This window comes from Diaphorina citri, unplaced genomic scaffold, assembly GCF_000475195.1.
Source record: "Diaphorina citri unplaced genomic scaffold, Diaci psyllid genome assembly version 1.1 scaffold71, whole genome shotgun sequence".
NCBI lineage: Eukaryota > Metazoa > Arthropoda > Insecta > Hemiptera > Psyllidae > Diaphorina > Diaphorina citri.
The window spans coordinates 107,597-128,584 of NW_007377508.1; the positions used below are offsets into that span (position 1 = coordinate 107,597).

A 20,988-nucleotide genomic window follows, 5' to 3' on the forward strand; every position below is an offset into this window, starting at 1 on the left:
GCATGAGGGTTTAGCACACCTTTCCTACCTCGCATGCCTGATCACACTACTGATATTTTGGGCTTTCAGTCATGGTGACTTTGTCATGATCATAGATTTACCTGAAGGAGAGCATGAGTATGGAGCTGATAACTTCTCAAATGATGTATTTTGCATGAGGGTTTAGCACACCTTTCCTACCTCACATGCCTGATCACACTACTGATATTTTGGGCTTTCAGTCATGGTGACTTTGTCATGATCATAGATTTACCTGAAGGAGAGCATGAGTACAAATTCCTTGTGGATGGAGAATGGAAAGTGAACCCCCAAGAGGTAAAGTGTATTGCTTTTCTAGTGTCAGTAAATTTACCTATAGTAGCTAGGTAACTTTCAACAACTTTGAAATTCTGCATTAGTAAGAAATACATGCATTTGTACCATATCTAATGCTTCTAGTTCTCTAAATACCTATGTATTAAGTCAACAGTCACAGACACATACCACAAAAGTCTAATGTAGCAGTTGTTTCATTGTTGCGAAATAAAAACGGCGGTGAAATATTCATCTTTAACAGTATTATTACTAAAACTATGTAGGTGTTACCTGGGTGTATACTGCCAGAGTACATTATACACGGGATCCAAAGCCGCCACAGAATTGTGAACGAGATCAATCTGATCTTCTCCATTGAAATTATGACACGAGCCGTCCTTCTTACTCATCACCAGACATTTGAATTGCCGCGCCTCCTTAGTGCCTTTGGGAAATAGAACTGAAACCCAACACGGAATTTATATTGAGGTTGTTGTTACAGTGTTATATCCTGAACAGATAAGGTTCGTTCTCGGAACGGCTTTCTCCTATTCTGTCGTTCTTCTCTCTTCGCTTTCGGACGATAAGGCCTTCGCAGTTATAATTCTCTCTATCAAGTATCAAACCTCCACTCGGGCTGGGTGAAGTTAAATTGAATAGGTGGGGAGCGTCTCGCCAAATGGAGGGTAAAACTTTCGTCATGAGAAGACCTAGTTGTTAAAAATGACGTTAAACCCCTGAATCTTCTAAATAACCAAGTTAAAGCCGATGGCCCTACTTATACCAATACCAATAATACAATAGCAATTCAGTATTTACCTATGCACTGTTTATTCGCCATCAATGTAGAGCTAAGCAGACTCGATGCACTAATCAGGGACTCATCCATCTTGATAAATGTTTGATCTGCCGAGGCTGCTATCCAAATGGCTCTCCTTCCATACTGAGGTCCAATACCGGTGACTAGGCCGGGAACATTGTGACTAGGAACTCAAATGTAGCTAAGCTCGTGGGGTTCGAAGTTTAATATTGAAAATCCTCAAGTTTAGCCCCAAGAGTTCTGACATTCACCCTTAATAAAAGCTTCACCCAAAAGTTCCGAAGTTTACCCAATCCCTCACATTAATTTCAGCCTGAATGAGGCTGGGAAAAGCTAGCAAAACGCAACACCTCAGATGCTCTACGGTTGGTCCATTGTGACTAGGGATGTCCCTACGCTCTGAACCCGTCTCACGACCCAACTGATTTTTCTGGGGAGGGGGAAACAACATAATTATAAAAGACACACTAAGAGAGTTATCAATAACAATTTATTGATGACCTGCCCAAAGTTTGGGCAGATGACACAGCATCACAGCATACTACTCAAACAGAATTGTTACATTAAAATCAAGATGAAATAATTATAGCGTTATTCAGTGGTTTCTTTCCGGACGAGTAACTGTCTCGAAGAGTCTATATTATCTATTGCGATGACGTTAAATCCTTAAAAAATAACAGTGTATTAATTATTTACATTTGTTTCCTCAGTACACAATAAAAGACTAAAACTATTGCAAGCCAGCGTAGTTAGCTTGAAAGGTAGCTTTCGATTCCCGCGAGGGGCAAATTTTATTTCAAGATAAACAAATAAGGTTCTTTCTGGGAACGGCTCGCTTCCTTCTATCCTGTTGTCCTTCTCTCGTCGATTTCGGTATAATAAGAAGACCTCCGTTGTTACAATTCAATCTATTAAACCCCTTCAAAAAGAGTGGTGTACATACTATAAAATCTACTACACTTATGGTGGATTTCACCAACCTTCTTTCCAGCCTCAAACAGTCCGTTAGCTTAACAGCCCTGTTAAGCCAATACAAATTAAATGGAACTTAACTGGCTGGTTGGTCCAGTGGTAACGGGCTTGCTTGCCATGCAGAAGGTCCCGGGTTCGAATCCCACCATCGACAAAAATTTGTAGTGGTAACGTGCTTGCTTGCCATGCAGAAGGTCCCGGGTTCGAATCCCACCATCGACAAAAATTTGTACTCGTTTTTCGATTGCAAATAATTTACGGGTTACTTTCTGGTTCTCGTGTTGACCCAGCACCTAAATGGGAAGTATTTGTCTTCTTCTCGCCCATCTGATGAGAGGCATACTACGGGATGGGCATGTTAACTCACACCGTAAATGGGAAGTATTGTGTCTCTTCTCGCCCATCTGATGAGAGGCATACTACGGGATGGGCATGCTACGACACAGACGGCAAGTATTGTGTCTCTTCTCGTCCATCTGATGAGAGGTATACTACGGGATGGGCATGCTACGACACAGGCCACAAGCGTCTAATGTAGCAGTTGTTCCATTGCTACGAAATAAAAACGGCGGTGGAACACTCATATTAAAAAAAAAAAAAAATCCTGATACCAATCACGAGCAACGTTGCAGTGTTCCATTCGGTGCAATCAACGTGCTGTTGACTGTTGTTCTTCAAAGTAAGCATGACTGATCTTATTTTGCGATTGCGACTATTATTCTGCCTTACTCTATTTACAGAATGGCGTCGAGTGGATTGGAACGTATTACATGCCTTCAGGCACACTTCATTATTTGTCAGAGGTTTAGGTATACCTTTGCCCTTGGGATCAATTTAATTTGAGGGAATAATTGAACACAGGAAAAACTGGATTTGTGCTAACCTGTATTGGGATCACAGAAGCTCGTATCCTTGCCGAACATAAACAGTTCTCCTTCTCTATTAACCAGGGCGGTAGTACCATAGTTACACGCAGCGTGAGTTATGATTTGAGATTCCAGCTTGTTCATTAGCTTTGGCTTCGATGCTTTGGGCTGGCGACGAATTTTTGCTGAAAACGAAAAGAATGAGATGATCTGGAAAGTTGTATCGATCCAGGGGATTATTTCATGATTGTCTGGCTAGGGGACGTTACAGAGAGTAGACTAGTGTCTAGTTGTGGGACTATAAACAGGGAGAACAGCTAACCCTAACCAGCCTAGCTAGCTGGCAGGTTCTCTCGGCTTTTAAAGAAATTTGTACTCGTTTTTCGATTGCAAATATTTCAACGGGTTACTTTCTGGTGTTCTCGTGTTGACCCAGCACCTAAATGGGAAGTATTGTGTCTCTTCTCGCCCATCTGATGAGAGGCATACTACGGGATGGGCATGCTACGACACAGACCACAAGCGTCCAATGTAGCAGTTGTTTCATCGCTACGAAAAAAAAACGGGGGGGAAACACTCATCTTTAAAAAAAAAAAAAAAAAAAAAAAAAAAATAAATTATAAAATAAATTATCCTCCTTTCTCGAGCTGCTTTCTTAAGTAGGTACTCAGAGTATGCAGATACGTTTATTCAAAAAGCTCAAGGAGCGGAAAAGCTGCAAAAAAAAAAGGGGGGTGAAAACTCAATTTTTTTTAAAAAAAAAAAAAAAAAAAAAAAAAGCACAAGTCCTTACGGTGGTTCAGGACGAGTCAATTAAACATGGCTAGAGACCATCACCCCAGTGTATGGCTGATAGTCATCACCTTTTCTCTATTTTGCCTCTTTTGTCATCAGATATTTTCTCATATATTTTCTCTCTTTTGCCATCACCTTTCGGCTATAGCTAAAGACGCTACAACAACATTGAATTTTACTATAACCAAGAAAGAGTCTAAATAAATAGCAGGTACTCACAGCTGTCCCAATCTTCACCCCGGCGGGAAGTACCACAGAAAAAGGCCCTCCCTCCCTCTCTCTCTCCCCCTCTCTCTTTCCCTCTCTCCCTCCTCTCTCTCTCCCCTCTCTCTTTTAATAATAATAAATAGCAGGTACTCACAGCTGTCCCCATCTTCACCCCGGCGTGAGGTACCACAGAAGAAGGCTGCTCCGTCCTCATCCAATATAATGGCGTGCAGACCCTCATGTCCCAATGCTACATGGGTCACTTTACTCGCCTTGGCTACAACCAGCTCGGACCATTTGGTGCACACCACCGGACCATTGGGGTTCTGCTTCATGCCCAGATAGGAAGATTTGCCGCAGTAGCTCACCTGAAAATGAGGGAAAGTATGACTAAATAAAGTGATGTAAAATTTAAAAAAAAAAAGGTTTGGAATAGGGAGCTGTAACAAAGGTGTTATCGTCCCGAAATCGAAGAGAGAAGGGGCACAGGATGAGAGAAGCCATTCGTTCCGAGAACGAACCTTGTCTGTTTAGGAGAAAGTCAACCCCAGCCGTGAATCGGAACCGCGACCTAGCGCTCACACGGCAGACGCGCTACCTTCTAAGTTAACTAGGCTGGCTCCCTTTGCGATATTGTTTAAGCTAATGGTTTCCTGGGACGAAGTACCGAACTACAAACGCAGAGAAGTGTTTTTGATTAATTCTAAGAGGCCATTAGTAGCTTATCTCCATACACAAGAAGCCAACTCTGAGGCTTAGGTGTAGGGGCAAACAGACCTAAAGGATGGGTTAAGCTTATACGAATCTACAAAGATTCAATTACCTGTCCTGATGAAGACAACATGAGTGAAAACTCCTTGCCACATCCAAGGAACATCACGTCCTCAGCGTTTCTCTCCACGGGAGCACCTCCACCCCCCTCCTCCCAAGCGGCGGTACCAAATATATCCAGACACTTCCGCGCTAACTTGAGAGGTAACTCGTTGGTACTGATCAGAGGACCTCCTGATTGGGCGGACGTTGGGTTGAGAATGCGAACCACGAAACCATCCTGTGTGGGAGAGGAGAGAGAAATTAGCGACCTTTAGAAGTTTGGAAAGATGAATCTCGACTTTCTTTAAGCACGGTTAAGGTTCCATGACCATCGTCAAAAAAATTTGGACTAGCATTTTGAAAGCAAAAAATTCAAATGAGAAATAGGTACCTACTTATGTATTTGAAAGTTGAAACGGATATTTTCACAATTTTTGCGCTCGTCAATGTGTCTCTTCTCGCCCATCTGATAAGAGGCTTACTACGGGATGGGTATGCTACGACACAGACCACATGCGTCTAATGTAGCTTTCATTGCTACGAAATAAAAACGGCGGTGAAACACTTAAAAAAAAAAAGGAGAATATGGCGTCGTGGTTATATTCATCGCTATATTCCAGCCCCTCTTACCGTACGAGTAACCCGGTTTAAACGAAGTTTTAATGAAAAGTGTCTCTAACTCACATCTTTCCCGGACGTTATAACTCCAAGTTGTTCAAAGTCGGAGAACATAACCCCGTGCGCTACATGCTTGGGTAGTCTCAGTACACAATGTACGTTGAATGTGGTCTTGTCTAGACATATGAGGTCTACCTTGTTCATATCCAAGCTGTTGCGAAAGTACAGATTACCCTGTGGAAGTAGAAAATAGAATAACACACTACCTGTAGGGAATAAAAGAAGACTGATAGAGCTAGAGACCATCACCCCGGTGTATAGCAGATACAAAAAGACATCTTTTCTTTATTCTGCTATCGCCATTCGGCAAAGCTAAAGCCGCTACAACAACAACAACAACAACATAGAATAGTAAACGAGTATACCTTGTTCATCCTGCTGAAATAGGACGAAAGAGTCCCTTTATTCCTGCAGTCTAACCAAGGTCCCATATACATATTTTGACATATTATGGGGAACACATACTACAAATTAATAGAGAGCTTGACAGACGAAACACCTGTACCCCTGTGTGTTTGGGTTATCCTTAAGGAATGAGCTATCATCATGGACGACTTGTTTCGCTTACCGAAGTGCAACAAACCTAGGCAAACTTTTTAGAAAGCGTATTTCCGGAAGGCGTATTTCGGTTACTTGATTATTATTTTCGTCCACTTTAGTTACTCTAATTTCTATTTTACCTAGAGGCAAAATAGGCTAAATAACACATAATTTTGAACATTGACAAAAGATAAATCACAAAACATTCTGGTGCCATGTGTTGCTTTCCAATTTTCATGGTATTCATTAATTTGTCAGGGAAACCCACAAAAGATACATTTTGCATTTTTTTTTTTTTTTTTTTTTTTTTTTTTTTAAATTTTTCCCCAATTTTTAATTACCTAACCTATTTTAGAGTAAGTACATATGCAACAGGAAGACAGATTTTATACCAAACTTTTTTTTTCTTTCAGCCTGTACAAGAAAACAAACTGGGGTCCAAAAATAATAAACTAGCTGTCAAAAAAACTGATTTTGAAGTTTTTGAAGCCCTAGATGTTGACAGTCAAGATACCACACCAAAGAAAGGTAAGTGAGAAGTGAAAGTCAAGTAAGTACCTGTGAAGCAATGCACAGCTAAAATGGTAACCCATGACAGAACATTATTTATGAAGAGAAAAGAACTGGTCATAAAGAAATCATTTTCTTGGATGTACCTACATTTTTATGAAAAAAATTCCCAAGGTTCATAGGTTCATACAAAATTAAAAGTTGGTACCAGCTAATGCCTCCTCTAGAGGCTGAATTTGACTGTACACACAAAGTACATAGATAAGTATCCAGTGTTGATAAAGACACAAAGATGTTTCACTTTATAATAACAAATTGGTCTGGCATAAAATATAATATACCTACCTACATGTTTATTTATTACAGATGATGAATATTCTCAGGTGATACCACCTTCAAAACCTTGGGAAAAACAACCTGGACCTCCCATTTTACCTCCTCATCTGTTACAAGTGATACTTAATAAAGATACCCCACTTTCGGTGAGTATGTTTGCTTGGCTAAATGGACTTTTTAGTCCTATTCAAGCAGGATAAACAGAATATAACTTCTTGATCTTATTCTACTTATATTCAAAGGTAAATTTTAAATTATTAACATATTGAGGTATTGAAAATTGCTATCTCCGACCTACTTTTTGTTGAAACTTTGAGAACATGTTCACACTTAATATAAAAGTAATATTATAATCATTCATTTCTGGGCTATGTTATGCCTTTAGGGACCTCCCAGGGACCGTTTTTCAGAGTTCTATTGTTCACCAAACCACTTGTACTTTTTCTCAAATTTCCAGTGTGAACCTACGTTACTCCCTCAACCGAACCACGTCATGCTGAATCATCTGTATGCTCTCTCCATCAAAGATGGTGTCATGGTACTCAGCACTACACATAGGTACAGGAAAAAATATGTGACTACTCTGCTGTATAAACCAATTTAATTGTAACATTTGTTACCGAATATTGGTGGATGAACTTGAAATATTCGTAGCTGATTTATTCCATTGACTGGAAAGCTGAAGAGTTCCATTAAGTCAACTTGAAGCCCATTCCAGAGAGGAGTCCTCCAACAGAAACAAAGTTGTTCTGGTTGTCAATTTTTGCTGTAGAGGATTTTGTATTTCATTGGTTGAGTTTTGAAAACAGTCTGCTCTCATAGGACAGTCTGTAGACCAGTACTTCTTTTACATTTGGTATAGGGAACCTATACTATGTTATTAGATTGTATTTTTTTAGATAGATTTTCTGTATTTCTTGACCTTGTGAAAAATTGAAATGTATAACTGTTGCTTTTTGAAATATATCTTGGCTTTCCTATAAGTACATTTTAAATCTTTGCAGAATACTTATAAAAATTGTGCTAAGTTTTACTGTATGATATCTAGGTAATTAATTATCTTAGTATGTATGTATATTTTTTGTAAGAATAATAATAAAACAAAGATTTTATAATACAAAATTGAGTTTATTATTATTATTATTTTTTTTTTTTTTTTTTTTTTTCCTTTAATTTTGAAGGTTTAAACTACCTAGCATAACTTGAGGCCGTGGAATGTCCAGTTGGGCTGAAATCAAGTTAGAAACCTCTGCATGACAAGTCTAGTTTGAAAAGTAACCTGTTGTGTGACTTGTGTGGACAACTTGAGAAAAATTTACAGACCATGTGTAGTTAACAGTTGGATTGTTAGGAAAACTGTAAAGTACATTCGTTGAAGCTTAACCCATCCTTTAGGGCTGTCTAGCCCGTACACCTAAGCCTCGGATTGGGCTTTTTTGTATGGGGTTAAGATGAACATGCTTACTTAATACTTGAATGTGTGGAGTTGTAAACCCTGTGTTCCCCCCCCCCCTTCCAGTAGCCAGGCCTGACAATGGCAATGGCTACAATAATTTCCAGTCACCATTATTTAAATCTAGTGTTACTTACCTACCTAATTTAAATCCCCTAACAGTTCTTATCTTTGGTACAAAATCACTTTCTCAGCATGAACTAAAGAATATGAAGTTCAAGAACTTACCAAGAAGCTCGAACCTTGTGTGAAAGTGAAGCAAAAAGTTCCAACCGGTCAGCATTTCCCATTTGCATTTGCCCATTTCCTATCACAAATTTCAAACTTTTAAAATTTATAAAATTTCAAATTCCCGCGGTTAAAAATTTAAGAACGTGGGACGTTTTTTTCCTTTTTAAATCCCTTTTTGTCCCAGCGTGATTATTAAATCCCATTCTGAGAAAAAAAGTCCCACTCCAAAATCAGCTGTTTTCTCTTTCTCGAATAAAACGTTTCACAACTAGGACTGGAGGGGAGGGAAAATTTGAAATTTTTGAAAGCTAATAAGAGAAAGAAAAGAAAAAAAATAAAAAAATGAATTTCAGATTTTTTATTTAAAACAGTAAAATAATTTCGGTTTTATCTGGTAGATATGGGAAACACACATTCTTCAAAGGAGAAAAACACCAAACCACCTGGAGGAGCTGATCTAAGCCTTTTGCTGCCAAGTACACCCACCCGAGATTCACCTCAGAATACTGCATTTACCTTTGAAAAGAAAACACCTCAAAGTAAACTTGTTTATCAAGGTTCACAAGATGAGCAGGAATCTTATATGAGAACTGTCATTGAAGTAAGTGTTTCACATATCCTTTTTGCTTTTGTATCACTTGAATGATCACAGTCCTTCCAAGAATCCCAAGGACAAAAACCCTGAAAATCATTTGTGTGCATGTAAAGCTGTGTAAAATTTATGTACTGTGTGCACACAACCTTTCAATAGGTCCAACATTGTAATTTGTATGTACCTACCTTGTTTTATAAGGTCAATAGGTAGATATTTTATTGAGAGTCACTTTTACATGTTTTGTTCAAGGAAGAGGCCAGCAAGTTAACCAGAGTGAAAACCAATGAAAGTGCCAGAGTCAATGAAAAGGGAGAAAAAATAATTCCAACTGTTTTCAAATGGGAAGGAGGCGGTAAAGATGTACAAATTAGTGGAACCTTCTCCAACTGGCAACCTCTACCCATGGAACAGATGTTTCTATCTCAACTAGGAAAAAAAAAGAAAATAAATTAAAAGCGAGGGAACAATTTTCTTGTAGATAATTAATTTGGGTACCTACCTACAAATATGTCCTTGGAATGTTACTGAACTATTTACTCATTTCTAATACAATTTTTTTTTCTCAACTGAGGGAAAAATGAAAACATAGTTCCTAATTTAGAAATATGTACAGTGGAAGATGGGAAATATTGACATTGTTTGAAAATGAAGATGTGACAAAAGCCTTCTCTAAAATTTGTACCTACATATTCTCAGTGCAGTTTCAATTTTATAATATTAAGGAGAATAGATGATTAAAGATGAACATTATAATCCATCAACCAAATTTGTTTCTGTTCAATGTAGGAGTGTACAAATTTGTAAGCTCATTCATCCATGCACAATATACATGCTGGACAAGTCACAGGCAATTGCATGTCCATACCTACTTTTACTGAAATAATGAGACTAAAAAAACCTGTCTGCAACAAGATGGGGATGCATGTTTCTGGGATTCACTTTCAATTGTACAATTATTTTGACCAAAATTTATAGAATTTTGAGGACAAAAAAAAATAAATAAACATTAAAATTTGTATCCCTTTTTACTGAGGTACTCTTTGGCTTCTTTAATTTCTGTCTGTAATTCCTGAGCTGCTTCTTTACAATCATTGAAGTTGTAGACTCTCCATAGAACCACTATTATTGAATATACCTGAAAGCAAAGAGGAAAAGTTAGTATAGGTACAATGAATTTTGGTATCAATTGCACATACTTTATTGTCCATGAAGTTCTCAAGTACCTAGTTGAAAGATTCTGAAAGAATATAAAGTGAAGTCCAAGTTATAACTTGATATTTTAATCTTCTATGTATTTGTTTCATAACTTTTAAATTTCTCTAATTTTAGTGAAAGTGGATAAACATCTGTAGTGGGTAAAGGAAAATTATTAATTAAATTTTGAACTCAAGTGGGATCTTGGGGGCCCCACAAAGCTTTCTTATTATTACATTTCACAGAACCACTAATCCATTAATGATTGGTAGGTATTTAACCTTTTGCAGACAGATTCATGTGTCACATGAAATCATGGTTCCGCCATTATGGTAGGAGAAATATAACTTAAATCTGGCGATACGGTAGGATTCATGTCCAGCATGAAGCTACAGATTTACTCGATACGGTCGGCTTGATTTTTACAGATAGGAGGCGTTACGGTAGGACGTGCCTAGGAACTTGTGTATCTTTTGCTCCTTTCAAATGCAGACTGAAAAGCCGGTGTTTGTTTATTATGATTCCAAAGCATTCGGAATTATAGTCCGAAGATTTCCGAAGAAGACAAAAAAAACCAGATGTTTCTATCTCAACTAGGAAAAAAAAAGAAAATAAATTAAAAGCGAGGGAACAATTTCATGTGTGACATGAAGCCTACCACAAATCGCTTTTCGGAGGTTTCATTTCCCACATGAATCCTACCGTATTTGAAAAAAATGTTTTGTTTACATCCGACTGTAACAACAACGCTTAAGGTTCATGTAGGACATGAATCCTACCGTAAGAGCGATTCTGATGAAATTGATTCTGTACGCAAAAGGTTAATGCTTATATTTACCCCAAATAAGGCTATAATGATCAGAGGGAGTGGAACAATGATATTAATATTGTTCTTTACAATATCCAGATTCAAATCATTCATCACCACTGATAGCCACACAGCTAAGAACAAGGTTGTTCCAGTTAACCATTCTAAAAGCTTTGTCATGGTTATATGATTTCTTTATCAGTTCTGCACAATCTGAGGAGACAAGTTACTTGCTGATTTCCATCTTGCCGATTTCTAGTGATTGGTAACTTGCTTCGTATGATGAATGTACATGGATCGAACACAAGCACAATCTGAGGATTCTGAGAAGACAAGTTACTTGCTGATTTCCATCTTGCCGATTTCTAGTGATTGGTAACTTGCTTCGTATGATGAATGTACATGGATCGAACACAAAGTATTTCACTCCTATTACTGATTACTGACAAGGAAAAAGGCAAAAGGTAAGAGTACAAAACTGCCACAGTGCCACTTCCACAAAAAACTTTTTGATTAGTTATGATATTTTTGAAATTTCGCGCTATAGAAAAAATGTAAACAAAGATGGCTGCCATAGCTTTTACGGTTGGCGGTAAATTTCAAAATTTGAATTTTGACAAAACCAAAAAAATTGTGTTTTTTGGGTGAACTTTGGAAATTTGAACATTTTCTTTTTATTTAAGTCATGTTAACCATTAACTTTGACCCCTTTCATAATTAAAACTAATTAAAAGAACACTTTAGTGTACAAACACTTTTTCAAAATGGTTATGTAAACAAAGATGGCTGCCATAGCTTTTACGGTTGGCGGTAAATTTCAAAATTTGAATTTTGACAAAACCAAAAAAAATTGTGTTTTTTGGGTGAACTTTGGAAATTTGAACATTTTCGTCATGTTAACCATTAACTTTGACCCCTTTCATAATTAAAACTAATTAAAAGAACACTTTAGTGTACAAACACTTTTTCAAAATGGTTTATATCCATTTTCCAAGCAATCACACTGAAGAAGAAATCACACTTCAAGCTAAATATCAGAAACTCAAGAGGAAGGTGAGTTTAGATTGTAAAGAACTAAAGAGCCCTTGTTTTGGAGATAAAATTTCAGTAAACAAGTCAGTTCATCACAGAAGATTCCTTACACTAGCCTTGTTAGGTTGAAATGTACCTGTGGTAAATGCTAGGTTGCAGGTTTGATTGCAGTGGGGAATGACATTTGTGGCAAGTATTCAATGGTCAACACAATTAAAATTCCTTTTTAACCTCTCTATTTGCTTGGTGTCTACTGATGAGTCATTTGTCTTTTTTTTTTTAAGAGGTTTGATAGAGGGAACTGTAACTGCTATGGTCTTATCATCCCGAAATCGAAGAGAGAAGGAAGACAGGATAGGAGAAAGCCAGCCTTTCATTTCCCTAAAAATATTGTATGTAGTTATCAAAGGTCTAGTTCAGGATTAACTCCTGTGAGTATCACTGTTCAATCATTTTCCTCCAGGTCAACGGTACCCACGTCCAAGGTGTCAAGCTGAAGGTCTCCCTAGCTCGCCGTCAGCTCAAGGTCGCCCCTATCAACGACGCAGCCTCCTCCACTACCTGGTCTGCCATAGCCTGTCACCAATCGCTCAAGGGTAACCACAAGGATAAGAGACATCAAGTGATCTATGATGATGATATCTTTGGTGAGGAACCCCCGCTCGAAGATCCAGACTCGATTGCCATGGAGACAGATAAGTAAGCCGGGCCCCATTGGACACCTTAAGGGATAATTGGCCGTAAATTATACAGAGGGCTGGCTGGGCTAGGCTTGAAAAATAGAAATACGGGAAAAAGATCGATTTTTCAAGTCTAACCTAGCCTAGTGCTGTGTATTACCACCTCACTTCGGCCTTTAAGCCAAGTTTGTTGTCAAATAAACGCCACACTTGGGCCGGCCACCATTACATGTATACATACCTATGTATAGTTTTAGTTACCTTATGCATGATACCTACATTTAGTTTATTGTCTAAAGTCCCGTATGTATTTATTACATGTATACATACCTATGTATAGTTTTAGTTACCTTATGCATGATACCTACATTTAGTTTATTGTCTAAAGTCCCGTATGTATTGCCATAGAGTAGTCACATTTCAAAAACATGAAAACACTAACACACTTTTGCACTTCTGCAAATACCTACAATGTACAAGTACATACAATTTTACCTCAGAATCAATCACAATACGTAGGTACCTACGTACATGAACTTACCAGCTTTACCTTGCATCTCAAAAACAACCTAACAATATTACCAAGATATGGCCAAAGTGGGGCTTTTCACCTGCTTAGATAAAACTTACCAGCTTTACCTTGCATCTCAAAAACAACCTAACAATATTACCAAGATATGGCCAAAGTGGGGCTTTTCACCATCAAGTCAGAATGAATTGAGGCATAACTACTATAACTAAGTTCAATCAAAACCAATTGAGGTTTGGGATGGAGATCATTTGTTACAGCCTTGAGCCTTGTGTCCTCCAAGATATGAACGGAATCAAGTCAATCCACTTGAACCTAAAATATCTTTGGAATCATAAATAACTGGGCCAGGAGGTATTCTATTATACAAGTCATCCATACACGTCCTATAGTATTGGACTAAGGAATATGGAACTGTAATGAAGCCGGTTTCAGTAGTACCACCATACTCAAACATGTCTTTGTATGCTTCAGCCAGAGTAGCTGAGTAGTCAATATCTAACGGCTCTGTGTTGTTATACCTGTAAGCAACAGTAAAGTTAATCATTACATGTATACATACCTATGTATAGTTTTAGTTACCTTATGCATGATACCTACATTTAGTTTATTGTCTAAAGTCCCGTATGTATTGCCATAGAGTAGTCACATTTCAAAAACATGAAAACACTAACACACTTTTGCACTTCTGCAAATACCTACAATGTACAAGTACATACAATTTTACCTCAGAATCAATCACAATACGTAGGTACCTACGTACATGAACTTACCAGCTTTACCTTGCATCTCAAAAACAACCTAACAATATTACCAAGATATGGCCAAAGTGGGGCTTTTCACCTGCTTAGATATAAAAAAGGGGGGGAATATTACCTTGCATCTCGTAATCTTCTCCAATAATTGATAGTCGTAGATTTGTTGATTATTTTCATGTAGTTGTCATACAGGACTCTGGATTGGTTCTTGAGGATTTCTAACTGGGAGAGATTCTTCCTGTGCGCAGTGATTTGGAAAAATTGCTTGCGAATATCTTTGACTAGAATTGACTTGAGTTCTGCGGAAGCACTCATTCGAGCCTCGTATGCGTACTGGGCCGGGTTTGCACTCCAGTTACCTAAACATGAAATAAATTCGACATAGCTTATCAGTTTTTAAAAATTAGCCGTAAGGCGCGTCTTCGCTAGGCCCTAGACGAAAGGACTTGAATTTTAAAATCCAGTTACGTACCGTTGCTGTAGCGGCTTTTAGCTATAGCTGAAAAGTGATGACAAAATGGAGAAAATATCTCTTTATTTATCAGTCATACACCGGGGTGATGGTCTCTAGCCATGTTTATATGGCTCGTCTCAACCATCGTGAAGACTTGTGCTTGTTCTTTTCAAGCAGAGAGAACCCTTTGAAACTATCAGCTAGCTAGGTTGGGTAGGAAAAAGGAAAAGACTTGCAATTTAAAATCCATTTACCTACCGTGTTTCTTAATACTGTAATCTTCCGAGTTGATATCCATCGTGTAGGCCCGGCGGCGACTTGTTGATCTCTTGGCCTGTTTCCCATGTATCCTTGTGTTGATGTGTCCTTCTGCTGTCGTTCTCCTAGTAGGCTTGGTAGTCGTTATGCTAAACTTGGCCATATGTAACCGCTCGCGGCGCGATAGCTTCCCTTCGCGCCGCGGGCGAAACAATATCCTCGCGGAAAGGTACTCACGGGGCTGCGTGGGCCATATAGTGATGTTGTCTGAATCAATACTTGTTGCAGACTCTTGACGTTCTACTAAGAGCCATAATGTAAATAAGAACGCGGTGAAAACAAGCGGCACAGTAACACAGATTAGTTTGAACATCTAGGAAAATGACCTAATAATCAATTCCTTTGCATTAGTAAACAACAGTTTGAACATAGTGCTCAAGAGTAGTGCTCCATTATTCAGTACTGTGGATTGACATCTTGATAAACGAACAATGGCTTAGGCCTTAGATGTTGTTCAGTTGTAAAGTTTTCTATTGTGATTGTGTCGTTTTTTTTTTTTTTTTTTTTTTTTTTAGTACACTCTGACGGTTGGCGCTTCGAATAAAATACATATATATTCCTACATAGGAGTATGTGCGACACCATTTACTTAGTTGTCAAATCGGGTAGTGCGTTAATATCGCCCTATGTAATTGTCAATTCAATAGAAAAAAAAACAAAAAAAAAAAAAAAGAATTCTAACGTAGGTACAGAAAACTTGGTTTTTTGAAATACATCAAAATGTCCAATCATATTGGCTGTGCCTTTTCTGATAACCAGATTTTCCTGTCTTTTACAACTTTCTTGAGTTGTTGGGCTTGTTGGTCAGATGAGCAGCTCATTCTCATTTGAATGTCTTCCAAGTATGTGTGATCGGGAAAATAGCATAGGATGTAGAATAGAAGAGATCATTTTGTAGCCAAAACCAAAACCCCAAAGCACTCAGCCTTGTTAGGGCTGATTGAGAGGCTGACGAAAAACGCCGACCCCGTCTGTACACAGGAAAAGGCGAAGAAAAAGAAAGTAGTATATCATTGAGAAAATAAACAGACCCCCTTTTAGTTAGAACCTAACGCAACTCTATTCTAATCAATTTCCCACTTTTACGTTTCAGAAAAAATCGCTTCAAGCCCAGAAAGCGCCTCGTCCAGAACCAGAACGTACACAGGCTTCGTCCACACTCAAGCGTCCTATCGAGGCAAAAGATGCGCGGGAGGTGGCGCGCAAACTACTCAAATCTGGCGCAATTAATCCGATTGTGCGCCCTCCCAAGCGCTGTGAACAGGAAGGATTCAAACGACCCAGGGGTAATTACTTTTGATTTTCTGACCCAGGGGTGTTTACTAATTACTTTTGATTTTCTATTACTGAAGAAGGAAAAGAAAATTGGATCAGTCAAACCCTAACCAGCCTGGCTAGCTGGAGGTTACAAAAGGTTTATCAAAGAAAAAGCACAGGTCCTCATAATGGTTGACTGCGGTTCGGGACGGGCCAAGTAGTTTTGGCTGAAGACCAACAACATCGCTTCAACAACAACAACAACAACAACCGGTATTTGTATGTTTCAGGTCTGGAGAGAAAGCTGACGGAGACAGATCGAAGTACAGTGAGTGCTTATCCGCTTCAACAACAACAACAACAACCGGTATTTGTATGTTTCAGGTCTGGAGAGAAAGCTGACGGAGACAGATCGAAGTACAGTGAGTGCTTATCAGCCATTCTCTGCCATTCAACCCGAGGACAGTGAACCCGTAGACTCTAAACCCAAATTCCTCAAGGTCTGTATGTTTGTCTTATGGTCGGGGCCACAACTCGGTTTAATATTAAATCTTGGAATAGTTTTCACACTTGAACATACAAGTATTTATTTATTTTATTTTATTATTATTTTTTTTTTTTTTTTTTTTTTTTTGACCATAACCTACTCCTGGTTTTCTTGCTTTTCAGCAATTGGTATGACTATTCCCTCATAGATTGAACCTCGCCAAAATGTAAATCGAAATTCTACTACAGTATTGGCCGGGGCCACAATCACAATCGGAGTTCAAGCTCAGTATAAGTATACCTCTTGGATTAAACAATCTGATTAGTTGATTTGAAAATTTCCAAACATAATTTATCCAAAGTCCTATTATCTTACATTCCAGAGTGAACTGTACGGTAATTTCGTGACAGCCAAGCGGGAAACCAACGACGACCGTACGCCCGTGGACAAGAAAGTGTACGGAGAGAGCTTATTAACGCGCCTAGCGCCTAATGAGAAGCCCAAGGGTGGCAATACGATATTCGTTCAAGGGGCAGGCATTAGTGAAGAGTTCCTTAGGCAACACTTCTCTATATTTGGCAAAATATGCAGCGTTTCCATGGAGGTTGAGAAAGGGTGAGTTAACTCGGTACACTTCTGGCGTATAAGTTCATGATGTGTGTGTGTACGACTGTGCGTGCGTATGTGTGTGAGTATGAGAGTATGACACCAGTAATTGCGTATCTGTAAGAATTATCTTCTGATACTTGTAGGTGTGAGAAGAAAAAAAAAAAGTTCCTCAGTTTTTTATCCCTTTTAAGTGAGTATAACGTTACTGTATTATTGCTCAGGTATCCTTGTGGTTGATTTCGTTTGTACGTGGGTATATGATATTTATTATTCTAACTTTGTTTTCTGTCCATTTTCAGACGGGGTTTTGTCACATTTGATTCTCCAGAGTCATCAGATAAAGCCATTACCGACGACTGTGCGTGCGTATGTGTATGAGTATGAGAGTATGACACCAGTAATTGCGTATCTGTAAGAATTATCTTCTGATGCTTGTAGCTTGTAGTGTGAGAAGAAAAAAAAAGTTCCTCAGTTTTTTATCCCTTTTAAGTGAGTATAACGTTACTGTATTATTGCTCAGGTTTCCTTGTAGTTAATTTCGTTTGTACGTGGGTATAATATGATAATTATTATTCTAACTTTGTTTTCTGTCCATTTTCAGACGGGGTTTTGTCACATTTGATTCTCCAGAGTCATCAGATAAAGCCATTACCGAGGTAAGACCATTTATCATTTATGTCCGTTGAAAAAAAAAAAAAAAAAAAAAAAAAACTTTTCCAAACCTCATATTTTTTTTTGTTGTAGTTTTTGGTTTTTTTTCCCTAAAAAACTGTGAGTATCACTGTTCAATCATTTTCCTCCAGGTCAACGGTACCCACGTCCAAGGTGTCAAGCTGAAGGTCTCCCTAGCTCGCCGTCAGCTCAAGGTCGCCCCTATCAACGACGCAGCCTCCTCCACTACCTGGTCTGCCATAGCCTGTCACCAATCACTCAAGGGTAACCACAAGGATAAGAGACATCAAGTGATCTACGATGATGATATCTTTGGTGAGGAACCCCCGCTCGAAGATCCAGACTCAATTGCCATGGAGACAGATAAGTAAGCCCGGCCCCAATGGACGCCCTAAGGGATAATTGGCCGTAAATTATACAGAGGGCTGGCTAGGCTAGGCTTGAAAAATAGAAATACGGGAAAAAGATCGATTTTTCAAGTCCAACCTAGCCTAGTGCTGTGTATTACCACCTCACTTCGGCCTTTAAGCCAAGTTTGTTGTCAAATAAACGCCACACTTGGGCCGGCCACTCAATATCAAATATCAAGTATCAGGTAGACCTGACAGGCGGATCTGATCAGCCTTACCTGTCAGGTCTACCTGATGGTAAGTGTCTGGCCTTACGTGTTCGATTACGGGCCTAATTAATCCCGTAAGTGAAATGAAAGATTGTAAATAAGAAAGACCATTTTATAGAATCACAATTTAATTATTTCAATAAAGTATAGTAGGTATAACAAGAAAAAAATCGATCTTATAAATAACTAGGTGTTGTGGTTCTAGAAATAGAGCGATCAGTGTGTGAACTATGAAATGTGAACTGTGAATGGATCTCGTTCTTATAATATAAGATTAATGAAAGTCTCACACTTGTCTAAAAAAAAAAAAAAAAAAAAAAACTGCTTTTTTTTCCCCCCAAAAAAAATGGAGGAAAAAAACAGCTTTTTAAAAAAAAAAAAAAAAAAAAAACTGCCTTCTATCTCCCAAAGAAATATGGAGAGCAAATACTGCTAATAGCCAGGGCCACGAAGTAAGTTGAAACTCCGTTCAAGCGGATTAAGCAATCTGATTAGTTGATTTTTAACAAGCTGGGCCCGTCCCTCCGGGAATTTTTTAGTTTCTATTACTACAGTATAGTGAGCTATACTAGTAATGAAAGTATTACAATCGGTCCAAATTTTCAAAATCGGGAAATGGTTGGAAACATCCCTTTTGGGATCCCCTGATGTCAAAAAAGTCATTTTTAGCCGATGGTCTGTACGTATGTACTACAGGTTTAAATGGGAAAAGGTTGTATACAAAATATCTCAAGAACGGTTTGTCGTAGAGCGATGAAATTTGGTATGCCATCCCGGTATGGTCCAAGGATGTGACTGTAAAAATTTAGTAAAAATTGGACAGTCACTCATCCAGATATTAATCAAAGTCATTTTTACTTAACCCTTTTTTCGTGAGAAAAAGGTGGTATACAAAATATCTCAAGAACGGTTTGTCGTAAAACTATGAAATTTGATATGATATATCCACTATACCTTTTTTTTATTACTATCGTAATAATAAAGGAAGGACGGACTAAAAATTGAAATCAACCAATCAAATTGCCTAATCCGAGGATTAAACTTAAAGGGAGTTTAACCTCACTTGATGAACCCGCCCCTTACCTTCCTTTACTTAAGTCAACTCCTAATTCCTAGACTCAACCTTAGAATAGTATGTACAAAACCAAATTTTATATAAGTGTTCACTTTGGCGTACCAAGTCTCTCGTCTTGACGATGGTGAAAACAAGGACTATGGTTCAGAAGAGGCCAAGTTGACCAAGTACAAGGCTTGGGGTGGATTTCAACAATATTTTTTTTAGCCCCTGGAAGGCCTGTTAGGTTCCATTTGATTTGTATTAACAGGGCTGTTAAGCTAACAGGCTGTCAGGGGCTAAAAGAAAGTTGGTGAAACCCATAATTGGTGCGCCAATATGTACACTAAGATGTATTTTAAATAAATAGTATTAGTTATTGTATTTTAACATTTTAAACTGTAATATAAAAGTGTGTACACATTTTATCATTTCCTTCAAACTTTGTTTTCTATCTTGTCCAATAATAACAGAACCTTTCTTCTATATTTAACAGGTAACCTCAGAAAAAGAACTTAGCCACTGTAAATATGTACATACCTACGTAGAAATCGACGAAATCTCGCTTTAACTTCACATGCATGCTGTACAGCGCTACATAGAATTAGTCAGTAGTCATTCCATCCCCCGATCTTTCAAGACGTCAAAGAAATAAGGTAAAGTATAAAAATCTGATAATGAATGAATGATTGTTCAAATTCCTTTTGAAACTCGGAACATAGCAACAGTTCGTATTCGTAGGAATGTAATAAAGTACTTGCGTCTTTTATAAGCAGAAGAAGTTACGTCAACACTTGGGATCTGATTGCATATATCGTAATGGAATATTGGACTCTACAGATTCCATGATCTTCAATATATTTTCATTTATCACAAATAATTTTTTCCTGACCTTCCGGCTGACAGTTTCCTACCGAACGACCGCAAAATGTTCGTGTTTGCCTCTGAGTTCCTGAGAGCAACATAATACACGGCGCGGTTTAGATTAGATTTGAGCAGTCTGACACTAAGGTCAGTAGTATCAAGGAGGTGGGGGAGGGAACTGATAATCCCAGTGATGTGTATGAATAGTCTTGTTCCCTGAGCCGAACCCCATCAGGAAAAATAGTGCAAATATGGTGATGAAAATACAAATGAACATTTGAACCACATCGCGTTGCTGTTGCTTCTCCCCACGAGGTAGTTGTGATATGAAAGTCTGAATGAGAGACATAATGTCTGAGCTTACCACATTGATAAACCCCACAGGTTTAAATGGGAAAAGGTTGTATACAAAATATCTCAAGAACGGTTTGTCGTAGGGCGATGAAATTTGGTATGCCATCCCGGTATGGTCCAAGGATGCGACTGTAACAATTTGGTAAAAATCGGATAGTCACCCATCCAGATATCAACCAAAGTCAATGT

The 20,988-nt window shown here is 38.3% G+C and overlaps 6 protein-coding genes across 8 annotated transcripts in view; 2 read left to right on the plus strand and 4 right to left on the minus strand.

Moving 5' to 3' along the window:
* Positions 1–97: 97 nt before the first annotated feature.
* On the minus strand, positions 98–5,819 carry LOC113472118 (E3 ubiquitin-protein ligase MYCBP2-like). The gene is made up of 8 exons (XM_026831715.1): positions 5,811–5,819; positions 5,452–5,619; positions 4,778–5,005; positions 4,109–4,322; positions 2,970–3,137; positions 1,114–1,284; positions 586–754; positions 98–101 (listed from the first exon to the last, which is right to left on the minus strand). Exons 1-8 carry the CDS (start codon positions 5,817–5,819, stop codon positions 98–100), a joined length of 1,131 nt encoding a protein of 376 aa, XP_026687516.1.
* Positions 5,820–8,820: 3,001 nt separating this feature from the next.
* On the plus strand, positions 8,821–9,691 carry LOC103520683 (5'-AMP-activated protein kinase subunit beta-1). Its single transcript, XM_008485785.3, has 3 exons — positions 8,821–9,116; positions 9,360–9,523; positions 9,682–9,691. Exons 1-3 carry the CDS (start codon positions 8,916–8,918, stop codon positions 9,689–9,691), a joined length of 375 nt encoding a protein of 124 aa, XP_008484007.1. The 5' UTR covers positions 8,821–8,915.
* LOC103520615 (dolichol-phosphate mannosyltransferase subunit 3) lies at positions 9,597–11,638 on the minus strand. Its single transcript, XM_008485719.3, has 3 exons — positions 11,420–11,638; positions 11,143–11,307; positions 9,597–10,245 (listed from the first exon to the last, which is right to left on the minus strand). Exons 2-3 carry the CDS (start codon positions 11,290–11,292, stop codon positions 10,117–10,119), a joined length of 279 nt encoding a protein of 92 aa, XP_008483941.1. The 5' UTR covers positions 11,293–11,307; positions 11,420–11,638; the 3' UTR covers positions 9,597–10,116.
* A 105-nt stretch (positions 11,639–11,743) lies between these two features.
* LOC103520608 (negative elongation factor E) lies at positions 11,744–18,629 on the plus strand. Of its 3 annotated transcripts, XM_026831804.1 has the most exons (7): positions 11,744–11,879; positions 12,088–12,165; positions 15,977–16,169; positions 16,525–16,640; positions 17,010–17,242; positions 17,838–17,892; positions 18,040–18,629. In XM_026831804.1, exons 1-7 carry the CDS (start codon positions 11,877–11,879, stop codon positions 18,277–18,279), a joined length of 918 nt encoding a protein of 305 aa, XP_026687605.1. In that variant the 5' UTR covers positions 11,744–11,876; the 3' UTR covers positions 18,280–18,629. The 3 variants fall into 3 exon arrangements, with proteins under 3 accessions (XP_026687605.1, XP_017304201.1, XP_026687611.1); XM_017448712.2 differs by lacking the exon at positions 11,744–11,879 and having other exon boundaries at positions 11,952–12,165; XM_026831810.1 differs by lacking the exons at positions 11,744–11,879; positions 12,088–12,165 and adding an exon at positions 12,273–12,333.
* Positions 13,541–15,311, minus strand: LOC103520597. Its single transcript, XM_008485700.3, has 3 exons — positions 14,824–15,311; positions 14,230–14,470; positions 13,541–13,874 (listed from the first exon to the last, which is right to left on the minus strand). The coding sequence occupies exons 1-3, from the start codon at positions 15,194–15,196 to the stop codon at positions 13,649–13,651; spliced, it is 840 nt and encodes a 279-aa protein (XP_008483922.1). The 5' UTR covers positions 15,197–15,311; the 3' UTR covers positions 13,541–13,648.
* Positions 18,630–19,599: 970 nt separating the features above from the next.
* The window catches only part of LOC103520694, a 20,623-nt gene continuing 19,234 nt past the window's right edge, over positions 19,600–20,988 (minus strand). Inside the window, 1 exon segment of the mRNA XM_026831727.1 lies at positions 19,600–20,835. Within this exon segment, the coding sequence (XP_026687528.1) occupies positions 20,603–20,835 (233 nt within the window). The 3' untranslated portion in view covers positions 19,600–20,602.